The 23,823-nt window shown below is 43.0% G+C and overlaps 2 protein-coding genes across 12 annotated transcripts in view; both read right to left on the reverse strand.

The window, feature by feature from the left end:
- ZNF512 (zinc finger protein 512) overlaps positions 1-6,507 on the reverse strand; it is a 38,662-nt gene extending 32,155 nt beyond the window's left edge. The window contains exons 1-2 of one of the 6 annotated variants that reach the window (XR_010123262.1): positions 6,266-6,507; positions 5,689-5,747 (exon numbers count right to left, since the gene is read on the reverse strand). Coding sequence is in view for 2 of the 6 variants with exons in the window: in XM_054476067.2 (XP_054332042.1) it covers positions 5,689-5,747; positions 6,266-6,295 (89 nt within the window). In the remaining 4 variants the exon portion in view is untranslated. The remainder of the gene's footprint in view (positions 1-5,688; positions 5,748-6,265) is intronic. The other 5 variants (XR_008500702.2, XM_054476067.2, XM_054476066.2 and 2 more) reach the window with 5 other exon arrangements.
- A 183-nt stretch (positions 6,508-6,690) lies between these two features.
- The window catches only part of LOC129030581 (glucokinase regulatory protein), a 75,376-nt gene continuing 58,243 nt past the window's right edge, over positions 6,691-23,823 (reverse strand). For all 6 annotated transcript variants that reach the window (XM_054476080.2, XM_054476083.2, XM_063649427.1 and 3 more), the window contains one exon: positions 6,691-23,493. In XM_054476080.2, the coding sequence (XP_054332055.1) occupies positions 6,885-23,493 (16,609 nt within the window). In that variant the 3' untranslated portion in view covers positions 6,691-6,884. The remainder of the gene's footprint in view (positions 23,494-23,823) is intronic.

Genomic DNA, 23,823 nt, shown 5'->3' on the forward strand with positions numbered 1-23,823 from the left:
ACATTAAGTAATAATATACTTTGAATAACTTTATGCTAATCAATGGAAAAATTACAATGAACAAATTTCTTTAAAAATACTACTTATCAAAACTGACACAAGAAGAAACTGGAAATCTAAGTAGCCCTATATCTATTAAATAAACTGAATTTATGAAATCCTTCCCACAGTGAAAACTCCAGGCCCACGTAGTTTCACTGCTGAATGCCATTGCAATAGGTTTAAAACAAGATCAAAAGGAAAAAAGCAAAACTGTCCCTACTTGCAGATTATATGATTGTTTACAAAATAAATCCCAAGGAATCTACAAAACAATTACTAGAACTAATAAATTAATATATAAAGTGTCAGGATACAAGGATAACATACAAAGTCAACTGAATACTTATACACCAGCAACAATCAACTAGAAAATGACATTATAAAAATAATACCATTTACAATTACATCAGAAAAAGATAATATACCTGGGAACAAACCTAACAAAAGACGTTCAAGACTTTTAAAAACAATGAAACTACAACACATTGCTGAGAGTAATTAAGAAGACTTAAAGGGGAAAATATAGCATGTTCATAAATCAGAAAACTCAATATTGTTAAAATAGCAATTTTCCCCAAAGGAATCTATAGATTCAATACAATACCAATCAATACTCAGCAAGCTTCTTTTAATAGATATTGGCAACCCAATTCTATACTTCTTATAAAAACGCAAAGAACTGAGAATAACCAAAACAATTTTGAAAAAGAACACTAAAGTTAGAGGACTTACTGATTTCAAGAGTCTAAATAAACATCAATAGAACAGAACAAGGAGAGTCCAGAAACAGACCTACATATATACATGTCCAAGTGAAGTTTGACAAAGGTGCCAAGGCAATTCAGTAGGGAAAGAAAACTCTTTCCAACAACTGGGTATACCAATAGAAAAAAAAAGTCAACATTGACCCTTACCAAAAAACATTCACAGAAATTAACTCTAATGAGTCACAGACCTAAATATAAAACCAATAAAACTTCTAGGAGAAAAGACCACAGAAAATCTTTGCAATTAGGGAGGCAAAAGTTTCTTTTTTTTAATTCTTATTATTTCTTAAGACAGAATCTCGCTCTGTCGCCCAGGCTGGAGTGCAGTGGCACCACCTTGACTCGCTACAACCTCCAGGGAGGCAAAGGTTTCTTCAATAGGATACATAAAAGCATGAAATGTAAGAAAAAAATGATAAATTTAAACCTTTTGCTCTTCAAAAGACATCATTAAGAAAATGAAAGACAAACCAGATTGGAAGGAAGTATTACAGACAAAGGAGTTGTATTCAGGACAGATTTTTTTAAATACCACAATTTAATAAGATAACCCACTTTTCTTAATGGACAAAAATGTAAACATTTTACAAAAGAAGATACACAAATGGCCAATAAGAATAAGAACAGATGAAGGCTGGGTGCGGTGGCTCACACCATTAATCCCAGCACTTTGGGAGGCAAAGGTGGGCAGATCACCTGAGGTCAGGAGTTCGAGACCAGCCTGACCAACATGGAGAAACCCCGTCTCTACTAAAAATATAAAATTAGCCGGGCGTGGCGGTGCATGCCTGTAATCCCAGCTACTCGGGAGGGTGAGGCAGAAGAATCGCTTGAACCTGGGAGGCGGAGGTTGCAGTGAGCTGAGATCGCACCATTGCACTCCAGCCTGGGCAACAAGGGCAAAACTCTGTCTCAAAAAAATAAAATAAAAAAGAATATGAACAGATGCAAAAAAAATAAAAGATTAAAAAAAAAGAATACGAACAGATGCTCAACATTATTATTCATATATGATGAATTAAAAACCACAAATTAGGCCAGGTGTGGTGGCTCAAGCCTGTAATCCCAGCACTTTGGGAGGCCAAGGTGGGCAGAGCACTTAAGGTCAGGAGTTTGAGACCAGGCTGGCCAACATGGTGAAATCCCATCTCTACTAAAAATACCAAAATTAGTCAGGTGTGGTGGTGCACACCTGTAATCCCAGCTACTCGGGAGGCTAAGGCAGGAGAATCAGTTGAACCTGGGAGGTAAAGGGTTTGGTGAGCCAGGATCGGGCCACTGCACTCCAGCCTGGGTGACAGAGGCAGACACTGTCTCAAAAAAAGAAAAAAAAAAAAACCCATGAATTAAAACCACAGTGAGATACCACTACACACCCATTAAATTAGCTAAAATTGAAAAGACTGACTCTCACACATTGCTAGTAGGAATGCAAAATAATACCACTTTGGAAAGCAGGTAGTTTCCTAAAAAGCTAAACATACTCCTGCCATATGAATCAACCAACCTAGGATGGTAAATACCATCTTAGATATTTATCAAAAGAAATGAAAGCATTTGTCCACACAAGACTTGTACATGAATGTTCACAGCAGCCTTATTGTTTGACACCCTAAAACTGAAAATAACTCAAATGTCAATCAAGATAGATGGCTAAACAAATTATGGTATCCATAATGGTATTCTACCCAGCAATAAAAACTATTTTTCATCTCAAAATCATTATTCCGAGTGAAAGAAATCATGAAAAAAATGAGAACATACTGTGTGACTTCATTTATATAAAATCCTAGAATATGCAAACCACTTTACAGTGGTGCCTGTGGACAGGAGTGGAGGAAGAAATGGCAGAGACATGAACAAACTTTTGAGAGAGATGAAAATGTTTATTATCTTGATTGTGGCAATGGTCTCACGGGTACAGACATACGTCAAAGCTGACCATAGTGTACGCTTTAAATATGTGCAGTCTATTGTACTGTAATTATACCTCAATAAAGGTATTTTTAAAATTTAATGGATTGGCAGGCCTCTAAGGCCAAAACCTACCATCCCAAACAATGCTAGAAAGACTTGATGGGACAGGCGCAGTGCCTCATGCCTGTAATCCTAGCACTTTGGAAGGCCAAGATGGGCGAACTGCCTGAGCTCAGGAGTTCAAGACCAGCCTGGGCAACACAGTGAAACCCCGTCTCTACTAAAATACAAAAACTTAGCAGGGCGCAGCAGTGTGCACCTGTAATCCCAGCTACTCGGGAGGCTAAGGCAGGAGAATTGCTTGAACCAGGGAGGCAGAGGTTGTGATGAGCCGAGATCATGCCACTGCACTCCAGCCTAGGCGACAGAGCAAGACTCCATCTCCAGCAACAACAACAACAACAACAAAGACTTGATGGTACCAACAGGCCATTAAGAGCCAAGTCCCATGTAACAACTCTCAGGAAACTCTCCATGTAGGAATTTCTTACTATCAGTGTAGGATTCAGAAATACAGTACCCATATACCCTCTTATGAATAAGCATAAGCATACTGAAAACGCAATAGTTCATATGATCATAATTAACTCTTAGAGGTTAAATCAAGGTGGTTAGGGAATCCCTCCTCCAGGTCTCATGTTTTATTTTTAAAGCACTCAACAAAAACAATTCTTAAGTATTTTACAATATCTACCCATCAGCCCCAGGATATTTGATTATTTGTAAAAAACCAGTTTAAGCTCAAACTTCCCTTTCCATACATATAACAAGAAAAAGCTTTGTTGTGATACAATGACTATCATAATTGTATTTATTTTATAATTTGTTGCCACCAGTGTGGCAACTCTCAGCTTCTGATCACAAACATGAAAAGTTTAGCCTATTTTCAACTCCTTTCTGTTCTACCAAAAATTTTTAAGAGCCCCTAGCTCATTCTTCTATGTGCAAACATTTAGATTAGAAAAGTACTTTAGTTCATCTCGGTATCCTTTGTAAACTTATTTAATTCTACCCAATCTTTAAAAGCTAGTGTTCTCCATGATTTCCTCCTCTACTCTTCTCTGGTCTCACTTCTCACCATTGACTCTCAAATGTCACAATCTCCTAGGAAGCTAGTTAAAAATAAAGATTTCCATGCCCTAAACCCAATGATTCCAAATCTGGTTAATGGACGGGGGCCTAATAATCTTATTTTTTAACAATTATCTCTAGGTGAGCAAGGTACATACTGAGAAACATTGCTCTAACTACTTTAACTAGAAGAGCTCATTAAAACTCTCAGCTTGTGGAGGAAAACATCATGTTTCCAATTATTTTTTATAGCTGATGATTCCCAATTCTGTATTTCAGACCAGCTTTTCATCTGAGATCCAAAACTATTTGTTTTTGTTCCAAATGTTGCTCCTCATTCAGAAATTCCTAGTTCTGTGAATTACTCCAAAATTCACCTGATGGCCAAAGCCAGAAACCCACAGACATCTTACCTTCCTTCTCTTATTCACTTCTCATCATCACCACCTGTACATTCTCTATACGTTGTTCCCTACGTATTCCCTGTATATTGTTTCCACCATAGGCTGCATGTTCTTTATTCATCTCTTAGGTTATCATAATAACCACTGAACCAGTTTCCCAGTACCCTTCCAAATCCATCCTTCATAATGCTGCCAGAGTGGTCTCAGACCAGTATCTGGCTATGTCATTCCTTCATTATCTCTTCCAGGATAAAATCCAAACACTTTAGCACGCCGTAACAGGTCCTTCATGATCTAGCCCCTACTAACCTCTCTAAACTCTCTCCCTGCAATCCCTCATCCTCTATCCCAGACATACAGAACTACTTACTATCCCATTAACTTTTTCCACACGTTCACATAACTATTCCCTGTTCTGAAAAACCTTTCCCCTTCTCACTAACTGTATGATTCCTCAACTTTCAAGTTTCTACTTAGGAGTGACCTGCTCTGATAATCCTTCCCTTCCAAACTATCACTCCCCTTCCTCAAAGGCTAAATTAAATTCCTACTTAAAAATATTTACTTATTACAATGAACTGTGTTGACCTACTTGCCTATCTCCCCTTCTAGACTGCTAGTTGTTTTTCATGCCTGTATACCTAACCTACTACAGAACTGGCACACAGCAAACATGTAGTAAATGTCACCTGAATGAATGAATCCATTTAATGTCGAGTTAACAAGAATGTTTTCTTTTGTATTAACCATGGAAAAACTAAGCACCTTCAGTGTACTAAATAATAAACCAGTCTTACAGACAAGTAGTTTAAAAAATACAAGGATTTCTTACGGTCATTTTTATCATCCATCCCAAGTTCATCAATGTATTTATGAACACGAATTTTATGTCTGGAGAAATACAGAATTACCACTGAGTCTTTGGTTCCATTTTTATTACAATTTGTACTTTTTTTTTTGCAAGCTACGTTTTTCTCCCACACACTAGACTTAGACCTACACTGTCCAATCCGATAGCCACTAGCTACAGGTGGCTATTTAAAGTTAGTTAAAATTAAATAAAATTTAAAATTCAATCCCTCAGTCGCACTAGCCACATTTCAAGCACTCAAAAGCCGTATGGGGCTAGTAGCTATGATACTAGACAGTGCAGATACAGAACATTTTCGTCACAAGAAGTTCTACTGGACAGCGCTGGCCACAAAATCACAAAAGAACCTTAGAAAAACCTCACTTACTTAGCAAATAAAATTTAAAATTCAGTCCCTCAGTTGCACTAGCCACATTTCAACTGCTCAAAATCCACACCGGGTTAGTGGCTATGATACTGGACAATGCAGATACAGAACATTTTCATCACAGGAAGAAGTTCTACTGGTCAGCGCTGGTGACACAATCATAAAAGGACCTTAGAAAACCTCACTTACTTCTTAGCTCCCACGATCCTCGTGCTCCTCTGCTGCTTAAAGGTTGTGGGTCCCGAAGTCTAGCAAATCACAAGCACACGAGTGAGTGCTAGGGACCTCTGAACCTCGACCACAAAAAGACGAATTCCCCTATGCCCAGAAGAAATGAAGTTCTCCCGGGGCAACCACCTCAAACACAAGAAGGCAACACCTTTTAGGAAAAATATGCTGTCCTATCTTCCAGCAGTGCAAAGGCGGGTAACAATACCAGAGCCTTCGTCTTCCCCCATTCTCAAAGCCCTGTCCCAGGCTCTAAAAGGGAGGCCAAAAGAAAAGACAACGGATATGAGAGACATTGGGGATGTAAAAGGAATAGAAACTAATGGCAATGTGGCGAGGAATTAAATCCAAGGAGGTGGGGAACAGGCAGCAGAACGTGGGTAAAGAAAAAGGGGACAGGTGATCTGATCTAGAAGGGTGGGGCCTACGATGGCCTCTGATAAAACCAACTCTGAGCATGGGACAAAAGCGAGGGACCGCGTGTTCCGGGCTCGACAGCGCTACCTCTAAAGCATAACGGTCAAACCAAGAAACTCACGGCGGGTACAGCACCGAGTCTGGAAGACATCACTCCCTCTCCACGCCTAACAATTTCACCCAAGGGCTCCGGCCAGACCAACGCCACTTCCGCTCTCCTCTCCTCTCCCGGATGTGGGCTCGGCTCCGCCTAGCCCTCTTCTGAACTTCTACTTCCGCCTAGCAGCTTCCGAGGGGGCTGCGGCCGGAGCGAGTCACGTGACGAGTCACCCTCCGATTCCTCTGAGACCCCGCCCCACTGAGATCGCGACGCGGGACCCGGGAACCTATGGGTGGGGTCTGGAGTGAAGGGGCGGAGCTTGGAGCCTCGGCCGGGCCTCAAAACCCCTGGCTCTCATTCCGAACCTTTGCACAACTCCTCGTGTCCCTCCAGCCTGCCTTCCCCATCCACCCGCCCAGTGGTCTCAGTCCAGATGCACAGGAAGATCATTTACTGCCCCTTTATTGATCTTAGAGAAATTACAGACCCATTCTCACACGCCTCCCCCCGGTAGAGAGAAGTGGAAGCCTTTCCACGCTGGGGGCGCAGGAATTGGAGGCAGTGGCTGAGCAGGAAAGAAGCCTGGAAAGGGCAGCACGATGAAGACTTAGGACAATGAATAATAGGGGCGGACCTCGCCTCATCGAGTAGCTTCAGGACTCCACACTTGCCCTGCTTTGGGATTTTTATGTGTGGTCCCGAGGAGACTTGTTTGATTCTTGAAATCTCTAGACAAACTATGGCTGGGCCTCTCTCCAGGGGAACTGTACTTGAGTCTCTCCTTAAGGGGACTGCGTCGGCTCCTCTCAGAGGGACTGCGATGGTTCCTCCCAGAGGGCCTCCCTGGCCTCATCTCAGAGGGACTGTGACGGGTTCTCTCACAGGAACTGCGATGGCTCCTCTCAGAGGGCCTCCCTTGCCTCATCCTGGAGGGACTGCGATGGCTTCTCTCAGAGGGACTGTGACAGGTTTTCCCAGAGGAACTGTGTCCTCTCCTCTCAGAGGGACTACAACGGCTTCTTTCCAAGGGACTGAGGTGGCTCTTCTCTGAGGGACTGTGACTTCTCTCAGAAATCCTACGATGGCTCCTCTCAAAGGACCTGTGAGATCTCCTCTCAGAGGGACTGCGATGGCTCCTCTCAGAGAGACTGTGACGGCTCCTCTCCAAGGGACTGCGATGTCTTCTCTCAGAGGAACTGAGATGTCTTCTCTCAGAGGGACTGTGATGGCTTCTCTCTGAGGGACTACGATGTCTTCTCTCTGAGGGACCGCGATGGCTGTGAGAGGGACTGCGATGTCTTCTCTCAGAGGGACTGTGATGTCTTCTCTCAGAGGGACTGGGACGGCTCCTCTGAGAGGGACTGCGATGTCTTCTCTCAGAGGGACTGGGACGGCTCCTCTGAGAGGGACTGCGATGTCTTCTCTCAGAGGGACTGGGACGGCTCCTCTGAGAGGGACTGCGATGTCTTCTCTCAGAGGGACTGCGATGGCTTCTCTCTGAGGGACGGCGATGGCTTCTCTCAGAGGGACTGCGATGGCTTCTCTCTGAGGGACGGCGATGTCTTCTCTCAGAGGGACTGCGATGGCTTCTCTCTGAGGGACTGCGATGGCTTCTCTCTGAGGGACCGTGATGTCTTCTCTGAGAGGGACCACGATGGCTCCTCTGAGAGGGACTGCGATGGCTTCTCTCAGAGGGACTGCGATGGCTTCTCTCAGAGGGACTGTGATGGCTCCTCTGAAAGGGACTGGGATGGCTTCTTTCAGAGGGACTGCGAAGGCCCCTTTCAGAGAGACTGTGACAGCTCCTCTCGAGGGGACTGCAGTGATTTCTCTGAGACAGACTGCGCCAGCTTCTCTCAGAGGAACTGGAATGGTTTTTCCTAGAGGGACTGCGGTGGCTCCTCTGAGAGGGACTGTGATGTCTTCTCTCCAAGGAACTGCGTTGGCTTCTCTCAGAGGGACTGCGATGGTTTCTCCAAGAGGGGTTATGATGGGTTCTCTTGGAAGGACTGTGTGGGGTTCTCTCCCTATAGAAGCTGGGATGGTTATGCTCCTTGTGTGTGAGTTTGTCTTTAAGATGTCGGTGCCAGGTTCTCTTCACCAGGGAACCAGGTAGGATTCTTCCTCGGGCCTGAACTCTGGTTCCTGGTGTGGACAAGTTCTTAGACTCCTGGCTGGAGGTTTCATTTCTATAGAAGTTTTTCTTTGATCTGCTACTACTGTCCTTTTGAACAGTTCCCAGAGGCTGCCCCACCGAGGCAGTTTGGAAAGCAATACCACTTTGGGAATCTGTGGGCTTGGGCAGTCGAAGAGGTCTGGGTTGGAAAGAGTGAGCTCTTCTTGGCTGTTGAGCTGATCTGCACTGGCCCGTTCCTCCCCACAATATGTTCTCCGGCTTAATGGTTGAGCCTGCTGGCGTTAGCTTGTCAGCTGACCTCTTGTCTCTTTTGATACTGCTTGGTAAGCAATAGTCCCTGGCATTTTGTTTTGGATAATAGTTTTTGCTTGCCCACAAATTGTCTGGCCTTGTCCCGTCCACAGGCTTCCGCCCAACAGAAGCTATCACTCTGTGTGCTGTTTGGAATGCCCGCTTTAGGCTCTGAAAAAGCAGTTGCATGAACTTGGGTTGGGAAGGTTTCTTAGGTTGTCTTTTTAAAGAGGCAGTACTTGTCTGAGTTGCTCCAATCCTCTTCCTTCTTAAATGGGCTGGTAATTCCCCAGAGGGACTCTCTATTGTGGTTCTACTGTTTGTGTAGAACTTTCTGTGTTTTCTAAGTCCCTTGGTGATTCTCTTCATTGGATATTTTGAATCAGAGGTCTTTTTGGTTCTCACTTTAGCCCGTTTTTCATTCTGAGTGCTTTCAGAGTCACTCTCTGGTAGGTTGTGAACTTGAGTGAATTCATAATGCCCAGGTGCTCTAGTTTTTGTCTTTTCTACTAGGTCAGGGCTGCTGCATTGTCCTCGCCTGATGTAGACTTGTACAGGAGCAGGGGACTGGGAAGGCCCAGACTGCAAATCTATTGTGGAAGTAGGACTCTTGGAAGCTTGAGTATAGATTTTAGCTTTCCTTTGTGATGGTGATATAGGGCTTCTCCGTATGATGGGTCTATCTCTTTCACGATACTTTGAGATTTGGGGTCTTTTCCCAATTCTCAGCCTAAAGCCAAGATGCAACCGAATCTCACCATGGCCTTCAGGAGTGCGTACAAGGTGGAGCTGTGGATAGATAAGAAGATAAGGCCCCGAAGTGGTCTGTAATTTATGATGGCAGTTAAGTCCTGAACATCGGCCACACTGTAGGCAGATAGGGTATTTTAGGACTAGACCTGAAGCTAGAGGTGGAGGCTCATCGGGGGGTATTTGACTCCTTAAGAGTTTTGCTGCTATTTTTAGCTGCAGATCTTGTAGCAACTGGAACTGTTCTGAGAAGTCAGTCTTAGCCTGGGAAAGATAATTTGGCTTGAGGGAGTGTTGGGACTCAGAAATCCTTGTCTGGGAATCACTCTGTGAGTCCTCACTTTCTTCCATTGGAACAAGATCTTCTCTATCGTAAAATATGCTGAGGGAAGACTCTGACTTTACCAGGACAGGAAGCTGGCCCCCTGCACATGAGACAGGCATATGTTGAATGACTTCTTGGGATATACCACTGAACCTTGAGTTTGTCTTCTTTATTCTCACTCTAGTCCCAGAGTATTGCTGTATTATGGAAGATGTGGAGCCACGTGTCCATATCCTTAAGGCCATTCTTTTCTTATGACCATGATAAAAAGTATGTCTCTGAATATAGTTTTTGACCACGGAAGGCTGAGAAATAGTAACTGGACCCTTCTCTGGCAGGCTCTGGGAAGCTTCCATCAGTTCAGCTGGAATCCCAAATAAATTCTGAATAGATTGACAAGTATCTGCAGTGGCTCTTTCTGCTAAAGATGTTTGAGAACAAAGCTTCCTTTCCATAGTGGTCCCTAAAATATTCCCCAGCATTAGCATAGTGGAGAGATATTTTCTTGGTAGTCGCTGCCTCCAGGCATGACTCTCCCAGACGTTGTGTTGTCTGCCCAGGAAAGACTTGATGAGACCTTTTTGAACCCCTGATTCTGCCCGGAATGTCCTAGATAGTGATCTCCAGTTTTGTGGTAGATGTCTCTGAAGTGAGTTCTCTAGCTCCTCCATTTGCTTCCTCTTAGTTGTCTCTTTAGATATGACATCCACTCCTAGAATCTCAGGACATGGGTTTTCCACAATGTTAGCTGTCTTATCAGAGCTTTGATTATGAAGGGCCAAGGGAAAAGTTAAAGATTGTATCATAGTAGGGTCTATATAGGTCTCTTCAGGCTGCAAAATATCTGTCCCAGGGTTTTTTATATCCAAAGCTCTGAATACTTCCTGTATCCCAGAATCCCAAAGTCCTCCTAATTCAGATGCTGTTCTGACAGAGCTTGAAATGAGTGTGGTTGAAGAGCTTTCTAGGAACCTAGAGAAGTCAGTCCCTACTTGTAACTCTTCTGATGTTAACTTCTGACAGTCCCTATTCTGACACACCTGTCCTAGATTCAAATCCTCAGTTTCCATAACTTTAGGAGGCTCTGTTTTTATCACTGTAGATTTCACAGCCTGAAGCCCTTGTTTATGAGTCAATATTTTATGTTCCTCAAATGGAGATGTTTGTGGTGAGGTTAATTCTTCAGATTTCACTTGAATACCTGGCCTTGGAGTTAATTCTGCAGGTACTATCAGTTCTTGAAGATGTGGCCTTGGAAGTAAATCCACACAATTTATTGCTTCAATTCCTGATTCTAGGGCTACTCCTATTGGTTCTACAACCTGAGGAATTGGTCCTGGTGCTAACTCCTCAGATTTTGCGATTTGAAGGGATGGCCCTGGGATTAACATAGTTTTTACAATTTGAAACCCTGTCAGCTCCACTGTTTCCAAAATCTGGTGTTTTGGCTTTGTGATTAATTTTGTAGATTTCACATCTTGCAAACATGGCCCTGAGTGGTGCTCTGAAGGTCTCACATGTTGCAGTTTTGGAGTCAACTCAATATATTCTACCATTTGAGGGGTTGGCCTTGGTATTGTCACAGACTTTACAATTTGAAATGGTGGTCCAGGGGTCACTTTCACAGATTGAACAACTTTTGGGACATCTACGAGGATTACCTCTTCAGATTGAGCAACTTGAAGCTGTCTCCTTGCAGATTCTGTGACTTGATCTAGTGGCTCTGGACTAATCCTCATAAATTCTACAATTCGATCCAGTGGTCCTGGGGTTGTCCCTGGAGATTTCATACTTTGATTCTTTGACTTTGTTAGCCCCATTGATACCTCCCTGTGCTGCCGTGCCTCAGAGGTGAGCTCTTCATGTCCTATAACTTGACTTGTTTGCTTCAGGGGCACCTCTAAAGATTCCTCCCTTTGTAGCCATTGCTTACAGGTCAGATTTACAGATTCTGGGACTTGATGTCCTAACCCTAATATTATCCCTGGAGATCCCACATGATGCTGTGGTTTGGGGGTTAATTGGAAAGTTTTCTCTACCTGCACTCCTGACTCAGAAGTCAACTCCACAGATTCAGGAACTCGATGTCCTAACCCAGGTGTCATCCCTGAAGCAGAATCTGGGACGTGATGTAATGACTTTGGAATCAATACCACAGATTCTTCCCTTTGCAGTCTTTTCTCAGAGATCACCTCCACACATTCTAAGTTTTGGGGACAGAGCCTTGGGGATCTCTCTGCAAATCCAGTGGCTTGACTTGTTGGCTTTGGGGTCATTCCAAATAATTCATTTGCTTCTATCCTTGCCTCAGTGGTCAACCCCATAGCTTCTGTAAAGTAATGCTTGAGTTCCGGAGTAATCTCTTCATATTCCACAGTTTGCTGCAGTGGCTTCATATATAACTCCCCCAAATCCTTAACTCGGGGCCGTGGCCGAGACAGCAATTCCATAGTTTCTAGGATTTGGTAGCTTTTCTCTGGAGTTAATCCTAAGAATTTTGAGCCTTGATCCCTTACCATTGGAGTCAGATCAACAAATTTTGGTACCTGAAGATCTGGCTGCAGCAGCATCCCTAAGGATTCCATGGCTCTACCTGTTAGCTTTGGGGTCAACCCCACAGATTTCCCTACAGTATCTATGCCTTTATGTGCCAATCCTTGTGCCATTTCTGAAGATTCTGTGGCATGATAAATTGGTATTGAAATCAAATTTGCAGATTTAGGGACTTGATACTTTGGCTGTGGGAGCATCTCTGCATATTTTGCAAACGGATGCCCTGGTCTAGGGATTAGTTCAGAGGATTCCGTGATTTGATAATTTGTTCTTGGAGTTTGCTCCCCATATTTCACTTTTTGAAGCAGTGACCCTGGTGCTAATTCCACAGATTTTATAGTTTGCTGCAGAGACACTGAAGATAATTTCACATGTTTTACGCTTTGCAACTTTGGCTCTAGAGTAAACTCCAAAGATTTCACACCTTGTTGCTGTGATTCTGGAGACAAATTTGAAAATCTGACACTAGTCAACAGTGGTCCTGATGGGAACTTCCTAGTTGGCTCTGGTGCCAACATCATTGATTTCACTTCTTGCCATCCTGAAGTCAACTCTTGATAATTTATACCTTGCTGTTGGGCCCCTGGTGTCAGCTCCATAGGTTTTACATCTTGAAAGCATGGCTTCGATGCAAAGGCCACAGATTTAACGCACTGGGACCCAAAGCATGATGTCAACCCTGAAGAATTTACACTTTGAGGTTGTGGCCATAGAGTTGACTTCACAGATTTCACATCTTGAGAACATGGCTCTGGTACAAATACCACAGATCTCACATTATGCTGCCTGAGGTGTGAATGCAACTCCTCAGAATTCATACCTTGAGGATACGGTTCTGGTTTTAACTCCACAGATTTCACTTTTTGAAAACATGGCTCTAATGTAAATACCTCACATTTTATGTCTGGCAGCTCAGAGGCTGAAATCATTTTTGCAGAATTTGCATCATAAAGCAATGGCTGTTTATTTATCTCCACAGATTTTACATCTTTAAGCAGTGGCTCTGGTAAAAATACCACAGATTTCATACCATTTATCTGAGGACCCAAAGTGAACACAGGTAGCATGACTTGCTGTGAGCCAAGGTGCGTCTCCAAAAATTGGACTCCTTGAAACTTAGTCCCTGGAGTTAACTCAGAAGATTTCATACCTTGCAAGTGTGGTCCAGGATTGAACAAAATAGATTTTGTACTTTGAGATTCTGACCCAGGGTTCAGTTCAGAGGGTTTCATGCCTCGTATCTGTGGCCCTGGATTAAAGTTGATAGAATTTATGCATTGAAATTTTGACTCTGAATTCAACTCAGAAGAATTCATACCTTGCAGCTGCGGGCCAGAGTTGAACTCTTTTGGTGTTATATCTTGAAATTTTCTCCCTGGAGTCAGTTCACATTTTACATCTTGTAAATGTTGCACAGAGTTGAACACAACAGATTTTATACCTTGAAGCTCTGGCCCTGGATGCAACTCAGAAAATTTCATAACTTGAAATTTTGTCCCTGATTTTACACCTTGCAAGTGTGGCGCAAGTTTGCACTCCATAGAATCTATACATTGCAATTTTAGCCCTGGATTCAACTCAGAAGAATTCACATACTGCACCTGTGGCCCAGGGTTGCATTCCATAGGTGCTGCACGTAGAAACTTTGACCCTGGAGTCAATTCAGATTTTAAACATTGCAAATGTGGTATAGGGTTGAACATCATAGGTGTCTCACTTTGAATTTCTGTCCCTGGGTTCAATTCAGAATACTGCATACCTTGAAGTTTTGAAACTGGAGTTAATTCAGGTGCTTTCATACCTTGTAAATACGGCCCTGGGTTGCACCCAATAGAATTTACACAGTGAGCTTTTGGCTGTGGAATGAATGCAGAATTCACACCTTGCAAATGTGGCCCTGGGCTGCACCCAATAGGATTTACACACGGAAGTGGTGGCTCTGGAATGGATGCAGAAGAATTCATGCCTCGCAAATTCGACCCAGGGTTGCACCCACTAGAATTTACACACTGAAGTCTGGGGCCTAGAAGGGATGCAGAATAATTCACACTTTGTGGATGTGGCCCAGAATTATACTCAATAGAATTTACACACTGCAGTGGTGGCTCTGGAATAGATGCAGAAGAATTCACACCTTGCAAATGTGGCCCAGGGATGCACCCATTAGAACTTGTACACTGAAGTTTAGGTGCTGGAATGGATGCAGAATTTACACCTTGCAAAGGTAGCCCACAGTTGCACCCAGTAGAATTTACACACTGATGTGGTGGCTCTGGAATGGATACAGAAGAATTCACATCTTGCAAATGTGGTCCAAGGCAGAACACCTTAGATTTTATACCTTGAAGCTCAGGGCCAGGATTCAACTTAGCAGATTTTATTCCTTGCAACTGTGGTCCAGGGTTGAAATCTAAAGATTGTGTACCTTGAAGCCTTGTTCCTAGGCACCACTCAGAAGATTTCACACCTTGCAACTGTTGCCGAAGATTGAATTTCATAGTTTTTACATCTTGAAGCTTTGTCCCTGTGCATAATTCTGAAGATTTTCTATGTTGCAGATGTGGCTCAGGATTGAACACCATAAATTTTACACTTTGAAGGTCTGGCCATGGATTCAATTTATGAGATTTCTCATCTTGCTGCTGCTTTTCAGCATCGAACTCAGAAGGTGCCACACTATGAATATTTGATTCCAAGGCCAACTTAGAGAGTTTTGCAACCTGCAATTCTGGGTCATGGTTGCCTTCTGTAGAGTTCACCGTCTGAAGCTTTATCAACCCAGATTTCATATCTTCCAACTTTGCCCCAGGATTGAATTCTACAGATTTCACACCTTGAAGGTGTATCCCTGGTGTCAACATAGATAATTTTCTATCTTGTAACTGTGAAGTTGAGTTTAACCCCAAAGATGTCCTATCCTGTACCTTTGTACCTAGAGTCAATTCAGAAGATTTCACATCTTGCCGCATTGGCCTAGGCATGAGCACAGATTTCACTTTTTGAAGCTTTGTCACTGGGATCACTTCAGAAGATTTCATACCTTGCAAGTGTGATCCAGAACTGAACTTCATAGATTTTACATCTTGAAGCTCTGTGCCCATGATTGAGTTAGAATATTTTGTATCTTGCCACTGTTGGCCTGAGTTGAACTCCACAGATTCCCCACCTTGAAGCTTTGTCTCTGGTGTTAACTCAGAAGATGTCACACCTTGTAACTTTGGACCATGGTGGAATTCTACAGATTTAACATCTTGATGGTTTGTTCCCTGAATCAACTCAGAAGATTTTTTGCTTTGTAATTGTTGTCCAGAATTGAAATCCATTGATTTCATACTTTGAAGCCTTGTCCCTGAGGTTACCTCAGAAGATTTTATACCTTGAAAGTGTTGTCCAGAACTGAACTTCATAGATTTTACATCTTGAAGCTTTATACCCATGATCAGATCAGAAGATTTTATATCTTGTAACTGTGGGCCTGATTCCAGCTCTACAGATTTCACACCTGGAAACTTCCTCCCCAGGGTCAAATCAGATTTCTCACTTTGTAACTTTGGACTAGGTTTGAATTCTACCGATTTCACACCCTGAAGCTTTGCCCCTGGAATCACTCCAGAAGATTTCGCACTCTGTAAGTGTGGTCCAGAACTGAAATTCGTAGATTTAATGTCTTGAAGCTTTATACCCATAATCAACCTAGAAGAATTCAAGTCTTGCAGCCATGGGCCTGAGTTGCATTCCTTTAATTTCACTTCTTGAAGCTTTGTCTTCAGTACCGACTCAGAAGATTTCACTCCTTGCAACTGTGGCCCAGGTTTGAAGTCTGTAGTTTTGACATCTTGAATCTTGGTCCTTGTGGTCAAATCAGAATATGGGATATCTTTCAATTGTGAACTGGGGTTTAACTCTATAAACTTCATGTCTTGGGACTTTATATTAGGGTTCAACTTAGAAGATTTGACACATTGCCATTGTGGCCCAGAGTTGAACTCCTCAGATTTCATACCTGGAAGTTTTGTCTGATGAGCCAATTCAGATGATTTCATGCTTTTCAAGTGTAGTAAGAAGTCCAGCGCTACAGTTTTATCACTTTGTAATGGTAGCTCTTGGCTTAATACTCCAGATTTCACCCCTGAAAACTGTGGCGCTTGTGTAAACACTGGAGACTTCACATCTTGCAGCTGTGTTCCTGGGCATGCCTCCAAGGGTTTCACTTTGTGCAGCTGTGGTCTTGGGGTCAACTCAGAAGATTTCACATCTTGCGAATGAAGCCCAGGTTTGAATGCCATAGATTTTATATCACAGAGCTTTGATGTTGAAATTGGGCCACATGATTTCACACTTCTCAACTGTAGCCCAGATTTCAAATCAATAGGTTTGAGCCCTGGCAACTGATGTTCCTGGAGTGATGTCAAAGGTTGTATACTTTGGAGCTTTGGCCTTGGAGTTAACTCAGATGACTTCACATTTCTTAATTGTACTGAAGATTTCAATTCTACAGTTGTGACAACTCGAGATTGTGAACCACATTTTAGCACAGATTTCACACCTTGGAACGCAGGTCCTGGTATCCACTGCACAGAGTTCACACTTCCAAGCTGTGAGTCTTGGTTTGACTCCACATCTTTTACACCTTGAAGCTGTGGCTCTGAGGTTGATGCCAGAATTTTCCCTTTCTGCAGCTGTGGTCCTTGGGACATCTTAGGAGTTTTCACACATTGCAACTGTGGCCCAAAGTTAAACTCCACAGGTTTTGCACCTTGAAGTTTTGGCCCTAGAGTCAATTCAGATGATTTTACGCCTCCCGACTCTGTGGAGGATTTCAACTCTGCAGGCTTGACACCTCGAGATTGTGAACCAAGATTCAACCCTACAGTTTTTACACCTTGGAACTCAGGTCCTGATATCGACTGCACAGATTTCACACTTCCAAGCTGTGAGTCTTGGTTTAGCTCCACAGTTTTCACACCTTGAAAATATGGCTCTGAGGTCAATGCTGGAATTTTCCCTTTTTGCAGCTGTGGTCCTTCGGACAACTCAGGAGCTTTCACAAAGTGCAACTGTGACCCAAGGTTAAACTCCATAGATGTTACACTTTGAAGTTTTGGCCCTAGAGTCAGTTGAGATGACTTTACACCTCCTGACTCTGTGGAAGATTTCGACTCTCCAGGCTTGACATCTTGAGATTGTGAACCAAGATTTAACCCTATAGTTTTTACACCTTGGAACTCAGGTCCTGGTATCCACTGCACAGATTTCACACTTCTAAGCTGTGAGTCTTGGTTTAACTCCACAGTTTTCACACCTTGAAGTTGTGGCTCTGAGGTTGATGCCAGCATTTTCCCTTTTTGCAGCTGTGGTCCTGAAGACAACTCAGAGGTTTTTACACACTGCAACTGTGGCCCACGGTTAAACTCCATAGGTTTTGCACCTTGAAGTTTTGGCTCTAGAACCAATTTAGATGCTATCATATCTCCCAACTGTATGGAAAGTTTCAATTCTGCAGGTTTGACACTTCGAGATTGTGACCCAAGATTTAACCCTACAGATTTTAGACCTTGGAACTCAGGTCTTGTTATCCACTGAACAGATTTCATTCTTCCAAGCTCTAGCTCTTTGTTTAACTCCACAATTTTCACACTTTGAATCTGTGGCTCTACAGTTGAGCCCAAGGGTTTCACTTGGTGCAACTGTGGTCCTGGGGTCAACTTGGGAGATTTCATACTTTGCAACTGTGGTTCATGTTTGAACTCTTTAGCTTTTACATTTTGCATATTTGATTCTGGAGTCAATTCAGATGATTTTATACCTTTCGACTGTAGGTCAGACTTGAGGTCTACTAATTTTATACCTTCAGATTGTGGCTCTGGAATTAACTCCAAAGGCATTACACCTTCTGACTCAGACCCTTTCTTTACTTGCTCAAAATTCACACATTGCTGCTCTTGTGAGTTTACAGATATCTGACCATCCTGTTCAGGCTCAAGGGTTAAATCCAGAGGTGCCATCCCTTGAAACTGTTGCTTTAGGTCTAAATCCACAGATTTTACTTCTTCAAACTCTTCTCCTCTGGTTACATTCACAAATTTTACTGCCTGCCTCTTTTGCCATGGGGTCAACTTTACAGGTTTTACACTTTGCAGATGTGGATCTTGAGTCTCCTTTATAGATTTTAAACTTCGAAGCTTTAAACATGGAGTAATCTCCACAAATTTCATATCTTGCATTTGTGGGACTGAAGTTAGTTCTTCAGGTTTCATACTTTGTAGCTGAGGCCTTTGAAGCATCTCCATAGATTTAACCCCTTGAAGCAATGGCCCTGGTGCAAAAGCCATAGACTTCTCACCTTGCATCTTTAGCCCAAGTTTTAATTTCGCAGCTTTCATATCTTGCAGCTGTGTACCTAGGACCAACTCCTCAGTTTTTAAATCTTGAATTCTTGAACATGGAGTCAACTCCACAGATTTTACATCTTGAAGCTCGGAATCAGGGGTGAATTCCACAGATTTGACATCTTTTGTCTGTGACCCTAAGGTTATCGCCACAGATTTCCCACCTTCCAGCTGTGGACTTGGAGTTATCTCCATAGATTTCATGCTTTCCAGGCGTGGTCCTGGAGTTAAGGTCACAGATTTCACATCTTCCAACTGCGATCCTGAAGTCAGCAACTTAGATTGAAGCTTTGAGCCCGGGGTTACCTCCTCAAGTTTTACACCTCCTGCCTGTGGCTCTGGGGTTAACGTCATAGATTTGACATCTTCCAATTCTGGCTCTGGTGTTAACTGCATAGTTTTCACATCTCCCAAATGTGGCCCTGGGATTAATTCCGCAGATGTCATATCTTCTAGCTGTGGCTCTGAGGTTAGCTTTTCAGATCTGAAACCTTGAAGTTTCAAGATTGGGCTCCACTCCACCGGATTTACGTCTTGTAACTGTGGTCTTTGTATCAATTCAGAAGATTTCATACCTTGTAACTGTCGTTGTCTGGTCAACTCAGAATGATTTACACTGGGCAACTGTGGCCCAGGAGTCAACTCCATGGATTCTGCATCTGGCATTTGTGGCTCTGAGACTAATTTATAGGAAACTTCAGCTTCAAGGCTTGGTTCTTGGTTGCCTGCTACATATTTTACAACTTGAAACAGTGGCTCTGGTACTAACAACTCAGGCTTAACCCCTTCCCCCTCTGGCCCTGGAGCCATTGTCACAGGTGGTACCTCTTGCATCTTTGGCCCTGGGGTCATCTCTAAAACTTTTACACATTGTAGCTGTGGCCCTGAGTTTAACTCTAAAGATTTCACACCTTGAGGTTGAGTTCCTGGTACTAAATCAAAACATTTGACCTCTTGTAGCCGCAGCTCTGGGTTAAGCCCTACCTGTTTCATACTTTGAGTTCCTGGAAATATCTTTGCTAATTTGGAATCTCGCAGCCCTAACTCTGGAACCACCTCTACAGAATTCACACTATGAAACATTGATCCTGGAGTTTGATCCCCAGAATTGACACCTTGCAGCTTTGGCCTTGAAGTCAATTCAGAAAATTTGGTATCTTGCTGCCATGGCCCTAGGTTTACTTCCTCAGATTTTACACTTTGAAATGGTAGTTCTGAGGTCGATTTAGCAGATTTCATGCTGTGAAATTGTGATCCTTCAGTAGACAGAACAGATTTCATATCTTCAACATGTGGCCCTTGGCTTGACTGCAAAGATGACTCTGGTACAAAATCTAGAGACTTTATATCTTCGAGCTGAGCTCCTGGTGTCAACTGCATATGTTTGAAACCGTGATGCTTTGGCTCTGGGATCAAATCAGAAAATTTGACATCTTGCAAGTATAGTCCTGGGCTTAGTTCCACAAATTTCACATCCTGAGGTTGTGATTCTGGAGTCAGCTGTACAAATTTGACACTTTGATGTGTTGGCTCTGGGATAAAATCTGACAATTTGATGTCCTGAACTGGGGAATCTGAGGTCAATTCATCAGATTTCACACCATAATGTGGGGGCTGTGAGATTAATTCTACAGGTTTTTCACCTTGAAGAAGTGGTCCTGGAAATATCTTTGAAAATCTGACACTTGGCAACTGTGGCCCTGAGGTCAATCCAGAAGATTTGACACTTGGCTGAGATGGGCCTAGATTTAAATCCACAGATTTTACACGTTGGAGCTCTTCCCTCTTAGTCAAATCCTCCAATGGCATACTTTGTAGCAGTAGCTCTGGCATCATCTCCTCAGATTCTACCACTCCTGTAGTTGACTGTTGGATTAAATTCACGTATTTCATATCTTGCAACTGTGACTCTAGATCCAACTGCTTAGACTTTTCTCCCTGGAGCTGTGGCCCTGGGGTCAGGTCCATAACATGTGGTTTTTGTTCTGTAATTAACTTTTTAGATCCTATCAATAATGGAGATGACTCACTGGTTAACTCCATAGATTTCAAATTTTGCAGTAGTGGCTCTGATTTCTCATATTGCGTGCCTGGTCCTAGAGTCAACTCCAAAAATCCTGTTTCTGAATGTGGTGGTACTGGGATGACCCCCTGGGTCTTATCAACTTGAGGCAATGCCAACCCCACAGTTTCCTTATATTCTGACATGGGGGGTATCTCTGACAACTCAGTAACTTCTGAACATGGCCCTAGATTGCAGTAAACAAACTTCATATCATGGGGCTGTGGCTCTGTGGTCACCCCCTCTGATTTCACACTTTGCATTTCTGATCCTGGTATCAAATCCAGAGATTCTTCCGTTATGTGTCGTGATACTGGAGTTTCCCCCATTCCTTTTCCAAGTTGATGCATTGTCTTAAGAATGTCTTGGAATGACACTGAGCTCATCTCCACAGATTCTGAAGTTTGGCTCAGTGGCCCTGGGGTAGTTCCTAAAGATGGTTGTGTCAACTCAATAGATTTTTCCACTTGGTGACAGTTGTCAGAGGTCAACTTTGCTTCTTTTCCTTGATATCCTGGTCCTGAGATCATCTCTAAAGATTCTGAGGCTTGATGCCATGGGGTCAATCTTTCAGGCTCTGTGGCTTCATGATTTGGTTTGGGGCTCATCTCTGCAGCTTTTACTCCCTTAAATTGTGTCCCTTTGGTCAATTCCCCATATTTCATATCTTGCACCTGTGTCTCAGGAATTAACCTCTTACATTCTACCATTTGAGGAGTTTTCACATCTTCAAGCAATAGTACTGGGGCTACCTTCTCAGATCTGACATCGTGTAACCATGGCTTTGGGGCCAACTCCACAGATTTTGTATCTTCTATTGGCGGTCTTAGGGTCAACTCCACAGTGTTTATATCTTGGAACTCTGGGGGTAGGACCAGATGAACAGATCTCTTACCTTGCAACTGTGAACTTGGGGTCAAGCCCCCAGATTCTATAACATGTGGCTGTGCTGGTGGAATTATCCCCCTGAAATCCATGGCTTGTAATAGTGCCACTGGAATTCCTTTCACATAACCCATGACTGGATGTAATGGTGCTGAGATCATTTCCAATGATTTTGTGTCTTGACATATTAGCCCTGGAGTAGCCTTTCCTTGTTCCATGTCTTGACTTTGTGACGCTGAGGTTGTGCCCACAGATTCCATGACTTTATGCTGTGGCCCTGGCATCATTTCTACAGTTTCCGTAACTGCATGTTGTGGCCTTAGATTCATCTTTTCTGGTTTTGTGGCTTGATGGTTCAACAATGTGTCCATTTTCACTGACTTTATGACTTGATATTGTGGTGTTGGAGTCATTCCCACTGATTCTATATGTGGATGTGATTTGTTAATCATCCCCATAGAATCCATAACTTGAAGCAGTGCTACAGGAGTTACTTTCTTATTATCTGTGACTTGATTCAGTAATCTTGTGGCCACCCTCTCTGATTCCATAACTTGGTGCTGAGACCTTGGGGCTGCCTCCATTGATTGAATGACTTGATTTGGTGGTTTGGGGGTTATGCTCACTGTTTCCATGGTTTCCATTGGTTTCACAACTTGACTTGGCAGCTGTGGGAACAAACCCGCAAATTCTGAATGTGATTCTGGGATCATCCCCATTGAATCCATGACCCGAAGTAGTGCCAATGGAGTTACCTTTAGGCTATCTTTGACTTGATGTGATAGCCTTGGGGTCAACTCCACATTAGTCACTTGTGTCTTGTGCTGCTGTATCCTTTTTTCTGGAAAACCTATGACCCTCTCCTCTATACTAAGCTCTAGCACATGTTTTGGATCATTCTTCAGTAAAGGAGTTTCCTCTTGAATTACATTAACTTCTAAACTTCTTGGAGGTAGAGTGCCCATTGATGTAACTAAAGGCTTGGATCCAAAGATTTGGGGGCCATCCCCAGGTTGTAACTGCTTATCTGAGATAAGTGACGGTGAAAGTTTTGTTTCTGTGCTATTTGATCCAGATCCCATTCCAGCATTCACATGGAACTGAAATGATGGAAGGTCTGAGGATTTGTTGTTGATATTTTGCTCAGTGTTTTGATGAATGGGCATAGATAACTGAGTTTGGGGTTTCTCTGATTCAGCAACTCCTCCTTGTACTTCAGTTATATAATTCAGCATTGCCCATGATTTCCTCAAAGGTAAAGGTGCTGTTTGTTGCCGCAAAGCAAAAACCTTCTGAGACATATGTCCTTCTAGCTGCCTTCTAACTGAAGGAGAGAGCTTGAATGTAGCCCACCTTGGAAGTCGCGGTCTCTCCTTGGAAACAGAATTTGGCTCATGATCTGATGTCAAATGACTCTTGCTCATTCTCTCATCATTTTTTTTCCTTTTTTGTTTGCAGGTATTTAGGGGTTCAGAAATAGAGTTGATAAAAGAGCTCTGAGGTTGTAAGGGTGAAAGATCTGCCAAATTCTGAAAAAGTTTTGATTTCTGGGGCTCTGAGAGCTGAAAAAGAGGCAGGGTTTTGCCTTGGTTCCTGAACACAGATGATTGCTTTTTGTGGGAAATAGGTAAACTATGGCTCTGGAATTCCCAAGTTGTTCCTTCAGAAAAGACAGGAAGATGAGACAGACTGGAGTCATTGCATGACGAACTAAAGGAGATGCTGTGGTCAGTAGAATGTTTTGCTTTCTTATAGTCACAACAGCATAGAACAGTCTTCTGAGCCACAAGAAGAGAGGTGGTAGAGGAAGAAATCATATCCTGTGATTCAGGCAAATCCTGTTCCATAAGCCTTGATCTAAGAAATAAAGAGAAATGTTTCAGTTTGCATTGAAATAGGAAAAGGAAAAAAAGTGGCCATTTCAAATGCAAAATATTTTTGGCCTGAAGGAGAATGCGAAAAAAAAAGTTTATTTCCCCAACATCAATTACTTATAGAAATAATTTCTCCACCAGGACAAAGGGAGGAAACTGTTCCCATTCCACCCAGAAATGATCCTTCCACCAGTTTGAACCCAAAACTTCCCCCACAGACAAAATGAAAACTCTCTCTTCTCCCTGTCTCCCTCCCTCCTTCATTCCCTTCCTTCCTTCTTTTTAAAACCTCTACCACCTTCAATCCCCACCC

Source organism: Pongo pygmaeus, chromosome 12 (genome assembly GCF_028885625.2).
Source record: "Pongo pygmaeus isolate AG05252 chromosome 12, NHGRI_mPonPyg2-v2.0_pri, whole genome shotgun sequence".
NCBI lineage: Eukaryota > Metazoa > Chordata > Mammalia > Primates > Hominidae > Pongo > Pongo pygmaeus.